Source organism: Talpa europaea (assembly GCF_964194135.1).
Source record: "Talpa europaea genome assembly, chromosome: 14".
NCBI lineage: Eukaryota > Metazoa > Chordata > Mammalia > Eulipotyphla > Talpidae > Talpa > Talpa europaea.
Genome location: NC_140082.1, coordinates 21,024,724 through 21,048,332, shown reverse-complemented (window position 1 = coordinate 21,048,332; position 23,609 = coordinate 21,024,724). Strand labels below are relative to the sequence as shown.

The window sequence follows — 23,609 nt, the reverse complement described above, 5'->3', positions numbered from 1 at the left end:
GGTATGACATATTTGGGAAATTAATCATTGCTTTTTATGTACATGTAAAACATTTATGAAATAGATATTAAATAAAGTCTTGAGATCATTAATTAATTTTGTTCTTTTGCAATTTGCATTTTAAATTTTGTTTTGTTATTCCATCAATTTGTGTTATTTTGTTCCTGCAATGAATTTGATTCACAAAAGGTTGATTCATAAATGGGCCTCCTGTATTTGCTTTGATAGAAATACTTAGTATAGACTCACCTTTAAAATCTTCTTATAGGCTTTGGAAATATCTCTTAAAGCATTAAGATGATATGTGAGGCATTGCAAGAAAAAACTATTGTCTAGTAACTATTCCCTGTGATAATTGAATGAGTTAAAGAAGTCTGACAACTATAGCTGTAATAACATATATTTAGAGGGGAAACTTAATTTACTACTTCTCAAAAATGCTAAACCTAAAATAAAAATTGAAAAAAGAGGTATATATTATTTTCTGAAAAACCGTGTTCATTCTGTCACCATTTACAGTGATAGATATCTTTGGATCTATGTATTGTGAAGTGAACTATGATCTACTGTAATGCTGTCTTTTCTTTTTTGTAGTGTATGCCAATTAAAGGACTGGGATTTGTGCTTGGAGCCTATCAGTGCATTTGCAAAGCAGGATTCTATCATCCTCGAGTCTTCTCAGTGAACAACTTTCAGAGTAAGTTCCCTTTGCTTCTGTGCATATATCTGAGTGCACATAGTGTCTACCATCATTAGTTATTATATTTTCTTTTAATCTTGTTATGTGGTTTAAATCTCACTGTTTGGCATTCTCTCATCACTTAAGGAGTTTCTGCTTTGACTTGTCATCTACAATAATCTGGAGCACCACAAAAATTATGTTTATTTTAGGTATATTTTAGTTTTCAATACATTTTGAAAGCCTGAAAATATTGTAGCTACTCAGTGTGACCAGTTGGGATTTAGTTATGGAAGCTGTTCCTACAGAAAGTGTCTAAAACTAATTTGCTAGTTTACCTATATATTTTAGTTTAAATTTATTTAATATATTAATTTTCTAAGCTGCATAAAGAATTATCTGAGTAACAGTTGTTGTAAGCATAATCCCAAGATGACCTCCAAGATTCTGCTCCCACGTGTGCCGTACAGTCTCCTCATAAGTGTGAATGGGATTTGTGACTACAATGAGGTAGTCAGTTCCTTGCGTAGACTATGTTTTGGGGCAAAGATGATGGTACAGTCACTCATATGAATACATTAAATAAGAATTCCTTCACATAGTAGCAATCTGGAGAGAGATTCTAATTTCCAATACTGGCTTTGAAAAAGTACACTACCTTGGTCCTGAGAATGACCTCTAAGAGCAAAGAACTAACAGTGGCCGATACAAAAACAGGGACTTCAGTTCTACAACTGGAAGGAACTATATTCTTCCAACAGCCTAAATATACTTGGAAGAGGACCTTAAGCTCCATGTGAGAAAACAGCATGGCCAAAAGATTGATTTCAGTTGTGTGAGACCCTGAGAAGAGAACCTAGTTTCTTCTGATCAACAGAAACCTGAATATAATAAATAGGTGATTCCAGCTTCTAGTAATTTATTTTGCAGCAATAAAAAGCTGTTACAGTACCAATGATGATGACACATTTTTAGGATGCCAATGTTTTTCCTTGTGTGTATGTGTACCAAACCATGGGAATTACAGAACTAATTTGGCATTCTTCACTTTTATCGTCCAGACATAACATATGATTCAACTCTGAAGGATTAGGGAATAGGTTTTAGCTTATGTTTTTGAAGGTATTTTGTGTCTGGTTTACCCACATTTGTTCTCAGCTCCCACTCTGTGACTGAAATAAAATATCTAAATATTGTAGAACCAGAGAATGACTATGCCATTTGCTTATAACACCATCAGGAGAAACTAGTTAACCTTTAACAACTTATCTTTATTTAATTTGCACACTCCTACTTTCTTCCTTATTTTAAAAGCCAGTGTTTTTCACTGGACCTACTCTCTCTAAGAAAAGACCGCTTCTCTTCATAAAGTCTAACTTCTTATGTTGGTTACACACTGCAGCATGTTAAAGAGGCCACAGTTTCACAAAGATGATCTATATTTGGGCATAGCTGTGATACAGCTTTGACCTCAGTACATACTTAACCCAGTTGACCTTCATCAATGGTGGAGCAAAAAGCTAGCTACCTGTTATAAAGTCAGTAAAGTGCTCACGAAACAAAAATATCTTTCCTGATGGCCTTGTCAGAAAGCATGAAAATCCAACATTAGTCTTTCATTGTCTTAAAGAAGGGGTGCCACTATCTGACCAGTGACTAATCAAGCATTTATAGAACATTTTTGTTTATTACTAGAATGTATATTGCATGTCTCCATGTTTAAATATATTAAGAGTATTAATCATAATATCTAGGCCAGTGCTTCCATATGTTCTCCCATATGGCAGTTGCTTCCATATGTCCTTGAGGAGGTATTTATAAAGTAAGGAATCACCATATGTTGTCCTGGGGCTAAAGGTAAAGAGGCATTGAAGACCCCTGGATTGAGATGACATGTAAAACTGCTGGTACAGTTTATGGTCTGTAGTAATTATTCATATATTAGTTAAGTGAATGACTATGCCATCCATACCGCATGTACACAGCAAATGCAACAACATCAGTGATAAGGGGATAATCCTTAAACATCATTGGTCATTAACATTTTATCTCACATATTTCATTGTAGTAAGATAACTAGTTTTTTTTTTTAAATTAGAACTTTTGGAGAAAGAATTATACATGGATCAGAAGGAATATGGAATTGCAAAAGTCTGTATTAACTGGTGCTGTCATGAGAAAGTCAATAGGAAGAATACTTGAGAGCTAGAGGCAATAGGAGGAATTAGTTGCCTGATAGGGAGAATGGAATATAGAGAACTGAAAAGTATCACCTCAGAGATAAAATTCACTTATTTTATCATTGTAAATCTAGGTATGGTCTCAAATTCCTACCTCTATTATAGTTTTGAATCCCATTTGGTGAGAGGAGCTAAGGTAGTTCATATCTTAAAGAAAATATAAATGTGACTATTGAAGAGCCTGTTAAAATATAAAGTGTTTTAAAATCTTTATTTAGACATAGAACTAAAGTAAACAAAAGGCTTATGAAGACCAATGAGGATATGGTGAAATGACAGGATTTAAAAATGTGCTGACCACCCAGACATTGTGTTTCTGGTATCATTCCAGGCATTTCTCTCAAAATTGGTCATATGTGAGCTAAGTGGATCTGACAACTGCATAGTAGCAGGATTCAGAATAACCATATGCTTATGTATAACTGTCTCTCCAAATCTAGGTTGTCCGCTTCCAGGTTGTTGAAATAGAGGCTTATGACAAGCTCATCTTCCTCAAGCTCAGCCATGTTACTGTGAATTCTCTCCTCAGTGAAACGACTTTCCTCTTTATGTAGACTCATTATCTGCCATTCAGTCTTCTTGTCTTTGGAATTGACTTCAGATAATGTACATTTTCAACTTACAAATGACCCATACCTAAAAATGATACTCTTTGTTTTTCCAACTCTGTTGCTGATGGTAGGGGGAAAAAATCCCCCCAAACAAGATATTTTTAAAAGGTTATTTTGAAGAAAAAAGAGAAATCTGGTGAAAGCAGGTGTAATACTGCGATACTGATCTTGAAGAAAACTGTTAAGCAATACTTCCCTGTGTCTGGGATGAGTGTCCTTTCATTGTGCTTGGATTCATAATACCTACTCCTGTGTTTCATTGCTAAAGAGATTTCAATTTCTGTAGACTAAGTCCAGCATCAGTCTCTAGGACCAAACCCAAACTGGGAGCAGATTAAACAAACTTGAACATTACTTTCTAACAATCAGCATCACCACTTTTGCCATTGACCTGATGTCAGGCTTGTGGTCTGGTTTACTTTTGCTGTATTGTAGAAACTTTAGTCCTAACCAGTTTTATTTCCTTTATAATAGTGAAATTCTCTTTCTTCTCATGCTAATGTTTTTGCTTCATTCATTTGCCTAATTTTCAATTTTCCTATGTTCCTTCATTAATTTTATTTGTAGGGATTGGAGTCCAGTCTCTAAATGGATCTGGCAGATGGGGTGAGTTGCCAGTGGATGAGTTCCCAGTACTCCCAGTCTTCTCAGACTACGGAATATTGCATTTGCTTTGTTTTCTTTAATTATGTTCCTTTTTACTTTTGGGACACAGTCCGCACCATGTAGAATTTCCATGGTTTCTAAGTTTCTTCCAGAGTTGAATTTCTACCATAGTTTAGCACAGTATAAAAGGGTGGTCTTTGGAATAAGAATGTCTTGGCTCCACTACTTGTTTGCTAAATTATTTAACTTCCCTCACCTTCAGTTATGTCATATGTGAAATTGGGATAATATTACTAGGATTACAGAATTGTTATAAGGATTAAATGAGCTAATAGATACGAAGTTCTAATCATAGTAGTTGGAATATATTAAATGCACAAAAATGTTACTTTTATGGTTGCTATTTGGAAGTTTGTGTTTATTCCACTTACCTCAGTTATTTTGACTAGCAATCATCCATAAATTAGTTAATTATGGCAGACAGAATGAAGCCCCCCCCCCCCAAAATGTGCACATTGTAATTTCGCAACCTTTGAGTATGTTGCCTCATGGCAAAAAGGGACTTTGTAGATATGAACAAGTTAGGGACTTTGATATGGGGACATTATCCAGGATTATCTAGGTGGAGATCTAATTATAGGAGTCCTGAAAAGCAGAGACTCTCTCCTTGACTGTGGTCAGAGAGAGAAGTGAGTACCCGGGAAGGGTTGAAATGCTGCATTGCTAATGTTGAAGATAGAGGAATGGGTCAATGAGCCAAAAAATGTAGGTGTCTTCAAAAGCTAGAAAAGGCAAGGAAGTGGTATCTTTGCTGCATCCTCCAGAAAGGCACAGTCCTGTTGACACCTTGATTTTAGCCCAGCAAAACTTGTGTCAGATTTCTGAGCTATAGAAATATTGCAATGAATATAATTATATTATATTTCATCTCAGAAGCAATAAGAATTTGTGTTGTAATACATGACACTTGTGGTAATTTGCTATAGAAATAATGGGAAATTATTATACTCAGTTTCTTTCTCATTTAGTATTATTTCCTATATTTATAGTAGGCCAGAGTATTTTTGCCAGAAATTGTTCACAATTCCAAATAAATGACTTGGAACAATTTTTAAGGTAGTGGGCTCTCTCTATTAGGCTGGCCTTTTTAAAATTTTTATATCTTTTTTACATCATTTTTCATTTTTGCACAAATGCATTTTCATCTTGATTATAGTCTCCACACAATTCCCACCACCCTTGTTTTGATCCTACTCCCTTCCCCCCCCACCCCCATAGTGTGTCTCTGGTTTATAGTTGCTACACAATGGAATATTACTCAGCAATCAAAAAAGGTAAACTCATGCAATTTGCAGCAACATGACTGGAGCTGGGAGGGATCATGCTCAGTGAAATAAGCCAGAAAGAAAAAGAAAAATACCAGATGGTCTTACTCATAGCAGGAATTTAGAAAACCTAAATAAGGGACCAGGAAAAAGACTCATTATAATAAAGTAAAAATCAAAATCAATAGGCTGGCCTTTGAGTCAAACAAATGAGTTTGAATCTTGTCTCTGTCAAGCAAGATGCTTGGGCAAATCTCATATATTCTAAGACTCTCAACCCTTTTTCATGAGGCCAAACATAGTGAAATCTATCCCCCTTGGTAGTTATGAGGAATAAATGAGATCACATCTGATAGCACAAAAATGATACCAATTATTTTATTAATGTGAATGTGAGGGATTTAGTTTTATTCATAGTACATATGTATTGGGTATTGGAGGGACTAGGTAAATGAATTATGTTTAGGCTAAAAAAATCCATTTGATAATTTTAAAATTCATATCAGAATCTTTTCATGATATACCTAAGGTGGTATTTTTATCTAAAGAAAAATGATACTAAAGCCACTTGTAAGAAATAAAAATGTTGGAGGCAATATAAAAGTGAAAATAAGATGTATAGAGAAGCATATAGAACTATAGAACTACAGGCAGAACTCTGACTGTATTCGTAGACAAGGAATATTCTGGGCTTCATTATTCTGGGCTTCATTTTGTACTTCATTTTGCATTATCTTCACAGCTAACCATTTATGATCTAAGTATATGAAACTATATTAGCCAGTCCTGTGTTTAGGATATGCAAACATACATTATTGTCTTAATGATAACAATCCTTTGCACAATAGTCTACATATAATCAAAATTTAATTGTTCTCTCCTTGTGGGTATTATAAATATTGAACGAAATGTACATAGAAATCTGAATGTGTGGGAGCTGCTCATGGGCCAGTACCTTTCAACTTAATTTCAAATGTGATTTTATCGAGCTGAAGACATTACTTCATCACCCTAACAGATGAAATAACAAATAATGAATATGTCTTTTCATGGTTGGCTCATTGCATCATCTTAACTCCAGACACTGATGGAAGAATATGTACACTCCATTTCTAATGGAAAGGCAAATGTATGTGGAAAGGAAGGAGACATTTACCTTAATAAGGATTTTCAGATGAGCATGTACCTAGAGCTAATACTTAACTGGCAATGTCTGATTCGATTCTTTGTTACTTCCAGCCGAATTGTGTTCACTGTCTGTGACTCATCTTTTTCTTGAATGCCTGTGTAATAGAAGGGGAGGGGGGTATGGAATATGGCCACCTGAAGCCTGTCTTGCAAAGGTCAAAGCTTTATCTTTCTCTATCAGGACCAATTCCTATCACTGAGTCCCACAACACCTCCAAGAAGGGATTTCTGATAAATTAGTTGATTGATCTATATGTCTGAAAATGAATGTGACAAGAAAAAAATATCACTCAGTACTATGTACCTGACATTATTTTAGGAATTGGAGAAAAAGAAGTGGGTAAAAAAAGTGAGGTTTCTAAGTTTCCAGGAAAACCCCCCATCTTTCCAAATACAGCAGTAACTACAAACTACAAATGAGGGCAGTCTTGAGTAAAATACTGCTCAATATCAGCAAATTAGGACAAATGTAAGAGCTTTCCAACTTAACTGGCCTTAAAAGGTAAACATGATCCAGATAATTAGCTATCCAAATGTTATGTTTTTGCTCTTGTGGAAATACAGTTTAATACCACTGGCCCTTAAGAATCTAATCAGCAAATCCCTTAATAGTGATATTTCTAAATAATATTTGTACTATGCATACCTGAAATATATAGTTTCCTTTTCCTTTAACTCATTCTTTTCTAAATCAAAAACTCAGTATTTTTAAAAAGATGTATTTATTTATGCATACAAGAACTGGGATTTAGGCCAGAGGTGTGGAGGGAGAAGATTCACCAGAGACAGAATGGGGAGCAGAACAGGTGGATCTACTGAAATACACCTGCAGAAGGGAGCAGCGGACAAGCCAGGAGAGGTCTGCTGCACCATGTGGGTAGCTCCCTAGCCAGCGATTGAACTCATGCTGCAGAGGCTGTGGATAGTTTCACAGTGCTGTGCTCAACCCCTGTGCCACCAAGGAGGCCCAAAAACTCAGTAATTTTTGCCTATAAAACATAGAAAACTTTTTGGAGTGCATTTTGACTCCATTAAGTTGTAAAAATGGCCCACAAATTGTAAAAATGTGGATGTATTTGATCTTCCTTTGATACTTCCATAATTTATTCCAATCTAAGTGATTAAGAAAAGCTATGTTATTTATCGAAGAAAAGGAGGAGCAAAGTGCTCTTTAATATATCATTGGTTGAATCTTCAGAAAACAAAAAAAAGCTAATATTTTTAGAAAATTTCTGAAATGTTTTAGGGTTTCATTAGTAATAGATGAAATTGCCACCTGAGCTTTTATTGTAGATGACAAAATTTCTGAATGTCTACACAATGTAATTTTAATTCCAGGAGGCATAAAAATAGAATTTTGCCACATATATTTTTCAAATATTGCCTTTAAATTCTATTTGTAATTCCCTTCAAAGGAAAAATTAGAATACCTTTTTGAAGGAAAAATATTAAGATATTAATACTTTATTTTATTTATAAGCACAACTTTTGACTTGCCTGACATTTCAATGGATTTTTTAAAATTTCCAAAAGGGGTGAACACTTAAGAAAGGCATTCCTGGTAGTGTTTACTATTGTAATATTATTAGAACATCAATAAGCAGTACGGAGTTTAAAAGACAGCTTAAAATTTTCTCAGTAAGAAAACTTTTCCATTTCCTAGTTTAATGATGGCAGAGTAAAATATTGGATTTTATTATTCAAAGGTAGCCACCAGTAATGTATGTGTGTATGTGTGTGTATATATGCACACATGTATATATATATATAAAATGTGTAATACTTAATGCAATTTATGTGAGTTATCAATAGCTATATGTTTGGTATGTGATACAGTCTTAAAATTTTGCTGATTCATTTTTAAAACTATGTTGGTTTACATTGTTGTTTGTGTTTTGGAAGCCTAGGACCACCCCGTACAACCCTGCTTTCCAGGGATGTTGCCAAATGGTCTCATCACCAGAGCACCCATATCCACCACCATAGTTCAGCGTGCTCCCTACCCCCTTGTGCTCAGCCTTCTATCTTCCTCTTTTCTCTGAATTTCTCAGTTCTGTAGTCTGTATAGTAAAATTAAGGTAACATGCTGTTTACAGATTTTGTCGTTTATTTTGGCAGGCTTATGTTTATAGATTTTACATTCTTCAGATATCCTGCAAAGGCTATTTAACCTTCTCCCAATGTCCTTTTCTATATTTTTGCTCAAGGCAGCATGCTTGATCACCCATATAAATAACAGAAAAGCTACTGTTGTCAGAACTATTAGCTCACATGTTCAGTATTTGGCTTTAGGAAGTATTTGTTTTATCAGAAAGTCCCAAGTGTTGCCTTCACTTTCAAGCTTTAGCAAAGCAAATTGGCATTGTGTGCATAGAGGATGGTTCCAGTTGCTCAAAACTGAAATTTGGGGATTAAATTATCATCCAAGGTAATTTCTAAACAGTTTTTCCCATAGGTTCCCAAAAATACCTGTAATTTATATATATATTTTTTATATTTTAAAAGCAGGTTTATTAGGAAAATGGTTAGAAAAGTAAAGTACACTTGCATAGACACGAGAGGGCAGGAAGAGCTGCCCCAGAAGGGACAGGTCTACTAAGAGAGGCCTGCATGGTTGCAGGCAGGCAGCCTTGGCAGGTCACGGGCAGGCAGGAAGGCTACTGCCCTGCAAAGGAGAGTTGGTGAAAAGAGGCACCTGCATAGTCACAGGTGGGCATTGGGATTGCTTCCAATACCTGTAATTTATGTTCTTAATCTATTTCCTAATTTGTTTCTAGAATTCTATCTTAAATGTGTTTCTAAGATTTTAATTAATAATGCCTTTTTTCAATGTGTTGTAACAATTTGTTGCACACATCAGCAAACTATGAATATTTTCATTACTTCTAATCAATTTTCTAGAATTTTGAAATATACCATTTTGAAAAAAATGCTTTAGCATAAATGATTTGAGAGCATGAAGATTTACTGATTTGAATTTTATTTTCAACTATACATTTATATTATAGATCAGTTAATTTATTCCTTTGGGAGAACTCTTTCATCATTAGCAATTATTTCCTGAGTATCATATATATTATATGCTGAATTGAATACATGCGTGTGTGTGTGTGTGTGTGTGTGTGTATAAAACTATTTGGTGCTGAGTGTATTAAGAGGTATATAAATCATGGCCCCTGTCCTTGAGGAACTTAAACTTTTTGGCCAACATAAACTTAATGTATCCTTCAGTAGATTAACAAAAGCCCATTATTAATAGTAGTAATGTAATATTTACTAGATAGAGAATTTCAGCATAGAAACTATGCTGAACTAAAAAGTTTATTTAATCATGCTTTGAGTCCTAACACTGAATGTGGAAATTTCTATCCTTAATTTTACTTGACTCTCAGTTTTACCACTTTATGTCACTATATAGCCTCAAGATTTTTCATAATGAAATAAAGTTAAGGCAATTATTGAAGAGGAAGTATTTCATGATAACACTTAACTATTTGACATTTGTGAGTTGATCTTGTGATACTTTTGAGAACAAAGAATAAAAAGTGATCATAATTTATTTTCTAACATAGTGGCTTTTACTCATGAATATTGAAACATTCATCTAACATAATTTATTATTACCCATATCAGGAAATATAGAATATTTTGGAGTTATTTTATAACTTCATATTTAACTGTTTCTATTTCAGTAGACATAATACCTGTTAACTATTATTTCAGTCATACCTGAGGAAAATAATGGAATATTAAAGGCTTTGTCTATAGATAATATATAGTGAATTATTGATTCTAGTTTATGGCCCATGTACTGGGTCTTTTTCATTTTAATTTATGTTGGAAAATAAAGATATAAAATCATGGCCTTATGTTCAGACAGCTCACAGTTTATTTGATAGGTATGTGGAATCCTAACAGTAAATGAACACAGGAGAGTAAAGGTAGTTACAGGGGTTCAGAGCATTAGAAAAGAAGTGAGCAGAAATAGAATGTATTAGTCATGTGAAATTCTCTGTGTCATGTGGATCTTGGGGCAATAGGTTGATAAAGAGAATAATGAGCCAGGGGAGGTACATTTAAATCTTAACTTTGGACAGCAGAAGTAGATTGAAAGAGAATAATGAGCCAGGGGAGGTGCATTTAAATCTTAACTTTGGACAGCAGAAGTAGATTGAGTCTCGTGTTCTACCTCCTAGTCTCTGCTTCATTAGGTTGAATCTAGAAAGTAATTCAGTCTCCTCAGTAAATAAGAATTGGGAGACATTGTAACTGCTATGAAAGAACCTTGATTTACCTGAATATATCAATATAGGGGGGGTCATAATTAGGAAAGATAGATGAGCAACAAATGTAGGTCAGAGAAAAAAAAGTATATCTATCAAATGCAGAAATGATATCTAAATTTGATTTATGAATACAATTTTCTAGTAAGAGAAAAATAAAAAAAGATACTCTAGTTTTTTTTTAATGAATTGCATAGACTTGGTGCACACTAAATAAATCTCAGAAACCACCTTCTCTATTTTTAACTGCAGAATTTTTGTTTTCAGAAATAAGTATACTAACACCCAACATAATCAAGTAAATTACCACAGAGCTATCTAGTGATGGGAACCATGTCTACTTGATACTAAAAAAAAAAAATCGAGTACCTCCCCAGTGGTGCAGCGGTTGAGCGCTGGGCTACAAAGCTGCCTGCAGCCTCTGCAGCGCTGGTTCGATCCCCGGGCACCAGCGAAGGTCCCACATGGCATGCAGACCTCTCCTGCCGCCCGCTGCTCCCCTCAGCAGTGCGTTTCGTCAGTCTGTCTGTTCTGCTCCCTGCTCTGGCTCTGGTGAATTCTCTCACCCTCCATTGCTTCTGACTGTACCCAGTGCTTGTATAAATAAATAAATCTTTTAAAAAAATTGAAAATAATAAAGACTTTCTGCTAAACTTTGTTATTAAATTACTGTTAGCCAGAACGACCTCTATTCCAAATTCCTCAAAGATATATATATATATATATATATATATATATATATATATATATATACACTTTATATAGTGAACTCTATGTGTTATACACTAAACTGGGCACATACTCACTAATGACTTTCATAATGAATTCAGAGTTGGAAATAGTTTTTTTGTTGTTTTTTATAAGTACATGTGATTCATGAATATTTTTAATATTAAGCTCAACTCAACAATGAAGAGTTAAGATATGCCTGTTCAGCTTGCACTAAGTTTGACAGCTGAGCAGAAAAATCTAAAATTAAAGCAATGATCAATAGTAGTGGTTAGCTAATAGTATGGGAAACATCCTATGCAAAGGGGGAAATTGCATGATAACTTGTAAATACAGATTGTACTCTGGGCAAAGGACGCATCATCATTAGGCAATTGCCCAGCAAACAACTGTCTATTAAGTACCATTTTATCCAATTTAGACCTAATGAACTTGGTGGATAAGATCCCTGCCGAATTAAGGAGCAATCAAAGCCTCATTTTGTATTCTGTGTCATCTAGGTCAAGAAGTTCCTAATGTGTTAGGTATATTTACTTGGTGCAGGAAGACATAACTTTCTTAATCCTTTCTCCTGGTTAATTCTTTAACAAGTATTTATGAAATAGGATTTGTGCTGTCGGGAGTATCAGCTGGTGAGTAGGTAGAGAATGATGTGAAAGATTTAAAAAACTGTTCCCTACCTTTGAGGAGTTTCATTTCCATTTTTGCCAATTTTCCTCAATTACTCTGAATGACATTTGTTTTTAAAATCAAAGAGCTAAAAAGAATTTTGTTAGAATATAAGGCAAAGTAACTCCCTCCACTAGCAAGAAACTTGACAAAAGGTCGTTAGTGAATGAGAAGAGAAATGAAGAGGTTAGGATGTGTTTTGACTTTGCACTCAGTCTCAGCCACCTCAGAGGTACAATGACACTGTGGTTTTATTTGGAACTTTCAGGAAGGGGTCCGGATCACCATTTTGCAGGAAGTGCAAAAGATGTATCAGAAGAAGTCCACGTCTGCCTACCCTGCAGGGAGGGCTGCCCCTACTGTGCTGATGACAGCCCCTGCTTTGTCCAGGAGGATAAGTACTTGCGACTTGCTATCATCTCCTTCCAAGCCCTATGTATGCTGCTGGACTTCATTAGCATGCTGGTGGTCTATCACTTTCGCAAAGCCAAGGTAAACCCAGGTACCCTGGTTATGATCTTCCTTTTTTTTAAATGAAGTAACTTTTTCTCTTTTTAAGCAAATAGAGCTTTTCCAAATCCGAGGTACTTCTCTAGTAAGCAGAAGTCTTTCTATAATATCAGACTAGAATATGAAAGTTATATTCTTTAGCTTCCCAAGAGAAATAAGGATTGTAATAAAACATAAAATTTTATTACAACATTTTCTTCTCAGAATGTTTCCTCCATTTTATCTGGAGCTTGAGTGCCTCACTGCCTTAAAGGACTCTCCTTTACATCTCTTTGGCCTCTGGAGGAACTTACTCTGCCAGTACCCAATATATTGTTAATATTTTCATATCTAGAAAGTCCTGTGATGTTTATTATATTTCATTTTTATTTCTCTTAGCCATATTTGAAGATGGTAAATGGACTTGGCTATTTTGAGCACATTATACTTTGAAGAATGAATTTATTCATGACCTTATATTCGGTCTTGCTTTAGTGTCCCAGCATAATAGTGATCCTGCAGAAAGCTTACATAGCTTTTGAATGAGCCTGTCTTTGGTTCTATTCTGAGAAATTGAAGAGTGGTATAAGCATTTGTGGGCTTCTCAGCGGGTGGTAGATGGAGTGTTAAAATGTTCAAAGCTTACTGGGGAGCTGTCTTCAGATGGTGGCCCAATTAATTAAATGTAGCCAGTATTGGTCAAATTTGTGGTTCTCTTGCTAGAGGAAATGCAAATGGCCAACAGGCATATGAAAAAATGTTCAACATCACTTGTAATCAGGGAAATGCAAATCAAAACTACCATGAGATACCATCTTACACCAGTGAGAATGGCACATATTAAAAAAACTAGCAACAACAAATGTTGGCGAGGGTGTGGAGAAAAAGGAACTCTTCTGCACTGTTGGTGGGAGTGCAAACTGGTCCAACCACTGTGGAGAGCTGTGTGGAGATTTCTGGACATACTAAACATAGAGCTTCCATATGATCCAGCAATTCCACTCCTAGGTATTTACCCAAAGGACACAGAAACATCAATTCCAAAGAACACCTGCACCCCTATGTTTATAGCAGCACTATTTACAATAGCTAAGCTTTGGAAACAACCCAAATACCCAAAAATAGATGACTGGATCAAGAAAATGTGGTACATACACATCATGGAATATTACTCAGCATTCAAAAAAGATAAACACATGCAATTTGCAGCAACATGGATGGCGCTGGAAGGGATCATGCTCAGTGAAATAAGCCAGAAAGAAAAAGAAAAATACCGGATGGTCTCACTCATAGCAGGAATCTAGAAAACTTAAATAAGGGACCAGGAAAATGAATATAAGAAAGTGAAAATCAAAATCAACAAAAAACTATGAACCAGAGACACTTTTTGGGGGGTGGGGGGTGGGAGGGGAGGGATTGGGGTCAGAATGGGGGGTTTGCAATTGTATGGGGGAATATAAAAATAAAATTTATTATTTAAAATAAAAAAAAGAAACATACCTATGCCATTTGAAAGCAAAAACAAAGCCTAAATAAAGTATCCACCTTCTTAAATTTCAAGTCAGCTTGTAACTTTAGCTATTAGTAAAGTTGTACGTATTGGTCTAGATCATAGATCTCATTGAAAGTGTCAAGTGTTACCATTAGAACTTAAAGAAAACCTTCTCTATGAATTTGGCTTCCATTTGAAGCTTCAAGTTAACATTAAAAAAAAACCACACAAGAATCTTCTTTGAAATTCTAGGAGAATGTGTCCATTGTTATTGTTCCAGACCTTAATGGTTATTCTAAGTAGACAGTTTCATTAACAGGCATATACAATACAAATTAAAATCAACCTTTAAGTCAGTAAGACATATTACTAAAAGTGTAGACAGGCAAATTGCTCTTCATTTTACCAATACTTGTCTTTCTTTTGCAACAAAATATGTGCTAAATTGTATCTAAAATAAAGTAGCAAGGCATGGAGATGGGAAATATCTAATCCTCATTGTGTAGCTTTGGTTAATTGGTCTTTTTAAGTCTGTCACTGGTAGAGCAGGTAGAATTGAAAGATCTATTTAATAAATGGCTCATATGACAATAAGCATATGAAAAGATGTTCAACTACATTCATTTTAGGATCTCTTTATATTCTGTATTTACACTGTAGATAACACATAGTTCTTATATTTGGTCGTACATTGATTTTAGTCATTAATGATTACTAAATGAAGTTAGTGGTATATAATAGGTAGAATATTACATTGGATATTAAGAAAACTAGGATAGCTTTTTAGACCAATGTCTTAATTTATACTAGTGTTACTTAACATTGTCAAAATTATTAATTCAAATTTCTTTGGATTTTATGAAATGCTATTTTAAAGGGTTATGGGAATAAATATTTTTCTGTACCTGTCATTTGGTGAAATTTATAAAGGTACAAACTATCTAGTTGCAATAGATAAAGTAGACATTATCTTGTTTTCAGATGGTCACCTTTTGAAGAATTAGTTTTCACAGGCTGTGGCATAAGGAGGGCTATTTTAAAGAAATGATTTAAATTTATAAAAATCAGTGTACATAGATCTGATATATTGAGAAAAGGAAATGTTTGGTGAAATTGTCTCTTTTGACTTCAATTATACAAATTATGGATTCATTATTAAAACAATAAGTCATTTTTAGTTTATAGACTGCATATTTGTGACATGGAGACCTTGGCTTTGCTTTTTAGGTTTCATGTATCTTTGTACCATTTTTTGGATAAGGCAGAAACCTGATGATCCCTTTTGAGCAACACTGATGCCATCCTTAGGAGTTTCCCATTACATTCTCTGTCTACTAATAATTAAAAAGACAAAACACACTTGATCTATCAATTTGTATCTATTTTGACAAAAATAGATTGTAATGTAGAAGTAGTATAACAGTGTGGCTAAGTTTGCAGATTTTCAGCCAATTTGTTTTGATTTGAATCCTTTCTCAATCCCTTGTATACTATGGTACTTTGGGAATATTGCTTAGCCTCACTTTGCCAGTGTAGTCTTCTATAAAGTAATATTGATACATCATATAAAAATAAGTTAAAAATGAGTCGTATCCCTAAATAAAGGCTATAACTAAGAAATTTTTCATAGATGAAAGCATAGGCATAAATCTTCATGACATTGGGATAGACAGTGTTTTTTTAGATACAACATCAAAATATAAATGACAAAAGAAAAAATAAGTAAATTGGACTTCATCAAAATTAAAATTTCTGAGCATCAAACATCACCAAGAAAGACACCCATAGAATGACAAAAAGAATACTTGTAAATTATACTAGTATCAAGGATATATAAATAATTCCTATAACTAAATAATAAAAAGATAATCCTATTTGAAAAAACAGGCAAAGGGTCTGAATAGACATTTCTCCAAATAATATTTGCCAGTGGCCAATAAGTATATGAAAAGATGTTCAACTGTATTCATTTTTAGGAGAATACATATCAATTTTACAACAATGCTAGCATAGCTAAAAAATTAAAAATGGCTCATTTTGCAAAACAGGTCTCTTATTTATAGTGTACTTTTGTGAATTGACAGGAATAACAGTATTGACAAAAAAATGGAAAAATTATGGCAGCATTAAACCTAGCAGTGGATCCTGTATATCTAGATAAATATCTATAGTGTGTTTGCTGTAAGAGAAAGTTCTATATTTTAAAATGAAATATTAAGTGATCATATCAAAAGACATAAGAGGATACAGAAATTTTTATCTTTCAGTGGACTATTCTTCCAAGGAAGTCTAATTGTGAGTACATTTAGTTAAATGAAATTTATCTGACCTCAAGATAGCAACTCTGTAATTCACAGTCACCAAGAATCATTTATTGAAGATTGGCTTGTCATTTTATCATTTTGAATGACACAAACTGTATTCCATTATATTTTGGGGTGAGGCTTGTAGGGTGACACCAAAGAACAAACTAAATTTTACTCTATACATTTGGGAACTAATTCCATATATTTGTCCTTTGCCTTAGTTAAATATTAAATCTGTCATCAAATTGTGAATTTTAAAACCAGTGAATTCTTTTTAAAAGCAGCAATTTTAAAACAGTATTTAAAAGATTCAGAATATTAAATATTTTGAAGTTATTTTTACATTTTTACCAAACATTATAAGTAACATATTTTTCTATTAACTATTCAGAAGAGAATATAGTTTCTTGCGACTTAATAATGTCGTGTTAGTAAAATTTATTTCCAAATGAAATTTTTCTCAAAGAGAGAAGATGCACAAGAAGAAGCAATAGCAGCTATTTCCACTTCTGAAAATTATTTTGTTTGATTTATTCTTATTAAATTTTAACATGTTTTGTTTGAGCTTAATAGTTTGGAAAAGTGATAGCCACCTTGGCTTGTGTTTTCCCTCCCATTACTGTAATGTTACTTTTAAAAATTATTAATCAACAAGGGATTGTACAACTGCTAATTTTTGGTTTGGAAATGAAATGTTTTAATATAATGTGTTAAGTGATATTTTAATGATGATCTGTCAGGTTAATTATGATGTTCTAATGCCCATTTTTGGTAAATGCCTATTGTGGTTAAAAAAAATAACATAAAAGTGTACAATTCAGTGGCATTATGTATATTCACATTATTGTATAATCATTGCCACTGTCTACCTAGAATGTTTTCATCATTCTCAACTAAACTCTGTACCCATGAAACAACTTTCCACTCCCCCCTCCCCCCTAGCAAACTCTCTTCTATCTCTCAAGTTTGCCTTTTCTGGGTACATTATATAAGTGGAATGATACATTATCGGTCCTTTCATGTCTGATTTATTTTACTTACTATAATGTTTTAAAGCTTCATTAATGTTATATAGCATTATCCAAATTTCATTTCTTTTAATCGTTGAATGATTTTCCATTCTATGTATGTACCACATTTTATCAATTAATTCATTTCTTTGAAAGACATTTGGGCTTGGCTATTCTTAATAATGCTGCTATGAACATTGGTGTTCAGGTATCTGTTTGATTACCTGCTTTCAATTCTTTGGACATAAGCTGGGAGTGGAATTGTGGGAGCATAGGTTCATTCTATGTTTAACTTTTTAAGGAACCACCAAACTCTTTTTAGAGGCTACTCTACTTGGTATTTCCACTACCAATTCACAAGAATTCTAATTACTTCATATCCTAATACTAATGAAGTGGTAGCTCTTGATTTTGATTTGCATTTTTCCAATGATTGGTGATAGTTCAGCATTTTTTTTATGTGTTTATTAGTTATTTATATATCTTCTTTTTTAAAAAAAGTTTTCTTAATTTATGCATACAAGAATTAGGGTACAGGCCAGAGGTGTGGGGGTGTGAGGACTCACCAGAGACAGTGAAGAGCAGAACAGGCAGATCTACTGAAATACACTGCTGATGAGACCAGTGGGCAAGCCAGGAGACGTCTGCTGTACCATGTGCGTAGCTCCCAGGCTGGGGATCAAACTCATACTGCAGTGGCTGCGGATAGCTTCATAGGCTGCATCTTAACCCTTTGTGCCACCAGGGAGGCCCCTTTATATATCTTCTTTGCAGAAATGTTTGTTCAAATTTTTGCTCATTCTTAATCAAGTTGTTTGGTTTTTCATTGCTGAGTTGTAAGAATCCTTTCTATATTTTGAATGTAAATCACTTATTAGATACATGATTCACAATTTTTTTCTTCTGTTCTGTGAGCTTTCATGTTCTTGACAGTGTGCTTTGATGCCCCAAAGCTTTTAATTTCAATAAAGTCCAATTTATCTATGTTTTCTTTCAGAACCTGTTTTTGGTGTCATACCCAAGAAATAATTACCAAATCTAATGTCATGAAACCTTTCCCCTATGTTTTTTTCTAGGAGTTTTATAGTATTAGACTTTACATTTATATCTTCAATCCATTTTGTCTTAAATTTTATACGTGGGGTAAGGTAATGGTACAACTTCATTATTTTGGGTGTGGCTATCTAACTGTGTTGGTATCATTTGTTGAAGAGATTGTCTTTTCTCCGTTGTGTGATCATGACAACCTTATCAAAGATTTTTGACTATGTATATGGTTACAATGCAAATTTTATCTTAAATTCTGAAAAGTAGACTCAGCCAACTCCAGCCACATTGTAGTAATCCAGTTTCTGTGTCTGCATACATTCCTCCCCCCCATTCCCTTATGTCACATCAAAATTTACACATTCTCTGCTTCATTCTTGCTAAGTGCCTACTAGTTAACTGAATACATTAATTTCTACATGATATTTTAACGACTTTATGTGTTCCTTGTTCTGCCCATTGGTGTACTGCACAGCACATTTTAATGACATCCATTAATGCCTAACCCAAGAAAGAGCTCACATACAATGACTTAATGGTGTGTGAGAGTCTGTGTGTGTGAATGTAGATGAATGCCAGGGTGGTGATAGGGTAAATATGGGGAGAAGACAGAGCGTGGAGAAGAATAGTTTAGTTAAAGGGATTTTTTTTCTCTTCTTCTTAAAAAGTATCATTTAAATAACCTCTTACTCCATCTGGTGGCAGCAATACTAATTATAACGTATAAAGAACAACCAAAGTGTTTATAACATATTTATATCAATATATGCCCTTCAGAGACTTAAAATGCTTAATAATTACCAAAGCTCCATTCCCAGGTTCTTTTGAAACACTTATATTTACTTGTGCTTGTTTAAATGGCAAAAACCAGTTACATAATAAGTACTAAAATAACTTTAAAAATTAATGTTCTGAATTACATTATACTGAATTGCTTGCTTTTTGAGAAATATTGTGAGTGGTTAATAGTTTTTTCATTTTCCTTGGATCTTCATTTTTAAAGCCCATTCAAATATTATATAAGCAAAGGACTTTGCAGAGTTGTAATTGAATGTCTTCCTTAACTATTTATACATGGATATTTTACCTAGGGTTACAAAAATGCTTTTGATACTGGCTTGCTCATGATATATACAAGCATGTAGTACAGTGTGTTGAATGCTTGGCAGTTCAATAGGAAACAATAAATAATTCAGGTCAGAGACTTTAAAGTTGCTTTTTAGGGGCCGCTCCTGGTACCTAGCTCTTAAACAATTTCGATTTCGGTAAGTTACCAACCACTCTTGTTTTCTTCTTTAAGTTACCAAGTTTTCTTCCTTAATTTACCAAGAAGAAAGTTAACTTTCTTCGATAAGTTACCAACCCTCAGTTTTCTTCTTTATGAAGTGGCATAATAATAGATCTAATAACAGGCTTGATGTGAACATTAAAATGTGTAGAATGCTTATAAACTTATAATTAATGACTTGTGGAATGTACTCAATAAATGTAACAATTAGTAGAGGTGTGTACAGAACATAGTAGTAGTATAAAAATAAGAATGGTTAAGGGGTGGTCTGAGAAGACTTCAACAAAGAAATGACATATGAGAAGATTCTTGAGAAGCGAATTTCACTGGTCAGTGTAATAACAAATAAAAGAGACAGGTAAGTCAGAGAGACATAAATGCAGATATTGAAAGCATATAGAGTATTCAGGGAAATTCAAATATTTCAACTTGGATCCAGAAAAACCTGGCTAAGGGTTTTGAACTCTATCATATAGGCAGTTTAAAAAAATCATGAAGCTAATGATGTTAGACATGTGGCGCTGCCATCATAAAAATAAGTTTGTAACTTATTCAGTCACCCATTCAGTTTCTTTACATTTTTTCTTTAAGGTAACATTGGTTTACAACACTGTATATGATTAAGAAATATAATTTCTTGGGGGTGTACTAAGTTCTCAGGAATTGTTTATGGATAGTGAACAAAACAGGCATGATCTGTGATCCTATGAACGGAATTCATAGTCATGTGAGGTAAAGGCAAGTGAGAAAATAAATGCACATGTAATTTTTAAAATTCCTATAAGTGTTTTTAATGTAATTTTTAAAATTCCTATAAGTGTTCCTATACATCCAAGGTTGGGAACAATTGACATACAATCTTGACAATACATATTGTGTCTTCTTCTGTGGGAGGAGGCAAAACCTAAATAAATTCTTCTCATTTGGGAGAAGAATATAGAACAGGAATATAGAACAGAAGAGTATAGAACAGGAATGAGACTGTTCTATACTACTCTTGCACTTTTCACAGTCCCATAAACACTAAACCTTTTGGCAATCATAATTAATTTAACTTTTTGGCTTTCCTCTGCCAGGGAGTAATGAACCCAAAGAGAATCGTATCCCTTGAAGACAATGAATTTCAGAGACAATGGAGCATGGTGGGAATAGAAGGGACCTTTTGAACTGATCAGCATTCATTTGGTGAAATTTAATTCAACTGTTTCCCTCAGACCATGGAATAATTAAAAGGAGAATTTATTTTAAAACATCTGTAAAACACTTCCTTCTTTTCCTCTGAGGAATAACTAACAGTTAATTCAGGTACACTATAATCACAGAGTCAGTGGGTGGGGAATAATTGGAACGACTCTTGAACATCAGAGGTCAACACATACTGCACAAGTGAGACACATAGGAGAGTCACCCACCTTCACTGAACAGGAATTGGGTAGAGAGAAAGACCTGGAGACTATGGTCTGGGGCTGGGACATAGACAGTGGAGTTATCACCTCAGAAGGGCTCTAAGGAGGGCAGAGTGAAATGGTATGGAGGAAGATATTGTCAATGAAAAGGAAAATGTGTGGTGTAGGTACAGTGTTTCATAGCATCCAGGTCCCTAGTAAGGAGATCAGAGACTATGCTCTAAACCACAGACCCTCTATACCATCCCTTGAGACTGGTGCTGATTTCATTAAGTACACAGGCAGAGTGAAACAACAGAGTCTCAGATTTGGACAGACAGAGAAGAAGCATATCAATGGTACCACAAACGTGAACCATCTCTCCCCTTACCAAAAGTTGGTAAGAGGCCTCCAGGCCTCTCCCCCATCCTGCTGACTCAACTGCAAAAACAGGTCTCAATAACCATAGAAGTCTGACAGGGAAAAAAGAATCAAACCATATTTCCAATTGTTAGAAGAGTAAAAGTAGTTCAACTCCCGAAACTGCTGCAATAGATATTCTATGTTTTTTAAATAGGGCAATTTAAAGCAGCAAAATGGTCATACCATAAAATGTAACACATGGCACCTTGGGACCTTGGGAAATATGATATCACAAGAACAATTCTCTGTAATCCAATCACAAAGTCATGGAAGGTTTTATCTCCCTATGATATTGAGATAAAAATTACTGTAATAATAAAAACCAAGGAGTTGGAAAAAATGTAGAAAGGCATGTGTGACATAAGAGAACTCAGTAATGAAGAAGCACCAAAATGTGTAAAACAACTATTAACAAACCTAAAAACAGACAATGGCAGCAACTCAATAACAGTAGGGAACTCCAGCACCCCACTAACATCAGTGGACAGCTCAATCACACAGGAAATCCACACGGAAACAATAGCCCTAAATAAGGAACTAGAACAGATGTGCTTAATAGACATTTATTTGGCATTCCACCCCCAGATATATACCAGTATATATCTGATTGAGAGTGAGAGTGTGTGTGTGTGTGTGTGCGTGCGCGCGTGTGGTGTATACAGATATACATGCATGTACATATATATATACATATGAATGATAGAATGCTACTCAGCTATAAAAGAATTTTTAAAAAGATAAAATCTTGCTACTTGGAACAACAAGCTGAAACTGGAGGGAATTATGCTAAGTGAAATAAGTCAGTTAAAGACAAATATTGATCATTTCCTTGCAAAGGGAAAATAAAAAAAAAAAAAAGGAACAGACAAACTAAACCAAAACACACCCTAGATATCCGACTGTGGGATTAAGACTACTAGCAGAGGAGATAAGGAAAGGAGACCCAATGGACTACGGTGGAGGACTGTAGGGACATGTTGTTGGGTGTGGTATGGTAGTAGTAGTATAGACCCATACCCTTAAGTTATATACAGTGTTATAAACCAGTGTCACCTTCATAAAAAGAAATAAGAAATAAGGTTGACTGTGATTGTGGAGAGGTCACAAACTAAAAGATGATTCTAAAAGAAATCAAATATGAAGGAAAGTCCTTGATTAATCTATTCTGGGTGTTTAGCACCATGAAGTGACTGAGATAATAAAAGCTGCACAAACTGCAAGGAGGTTTTGATTTTGTTTTCTTTGAGACAAATATATAAACAGAAATGCTTGCCTGAAAGTAAATGAGCAGTTAGGCACAAGAACAAATGAACCAACAATCCAGAAGGCAAACACTAGTGGCTCACCAGTGAGATAAATATGGGAAATAAGCTAACGGACATGACTATATATGACAGATGTAACAAAAATAGACAGCAGATGCAAATCATATATAAATAATAGAGGCAGCTGGAGTTCAGTTCAGTCCAAGACCCTCTCTTCTAAATATTATCATTGCCTAGACAATCTTAGACATTTCCTCTGCTCTCTGGATCCAGAGCCTCAATTGTCTAATTGATATTTTTGCTTGTTTCTCAATGCATCAGTACATTTAAAACCAGTTTCTAGATCTTTTCTCTGTCAGACTTTATCCTGTTCTCTCTTTCCTGTCTCAGGGAATGCCACCACCATTGATTAGAGTAAGTTAAGAGTACAGTATAACTTTGACATGTCTCTATTCCTCATTTTATATGCCAGTCCATCATATATTCCTGTGAAGTGTGCACCTCAATTGGAGTCAATGTTCTCCATCTCCACTGCTATCAATGCCTTCTTTACATTGTTTTTGTATTCTCCTGT

At 34.4% G+C, this 23,609-nt stretch overlaps 1 protein-coding gene across 1 annotated transcript in view; it reads left to right on the top strand.

Moving 5' to 3' along the window:
* Positions 1 to 23,609, top strand: part of GPR158 (G protein-coupled receptor 158) — a gene marked incomplete at both ends in the record, with an annotated part of 240,943 nt that overhangs the window by 128,227 nt on the left and 89,107 nt on the right. Inside the window, 2 exons of the mRNA XM_084254000.1 lie at positions 595 to 697; positions 12,599 to 12,822. Of these exons, the coding sequence (XP_084110126.1) occupies positions 595 to 697; positions 12,599 to 12,822 (327 nt within the window). The remainder of the gene's footprint in view (positions 1 to 594; positions 698 to 12,598; positions 12,823 to 23,609) is intronic.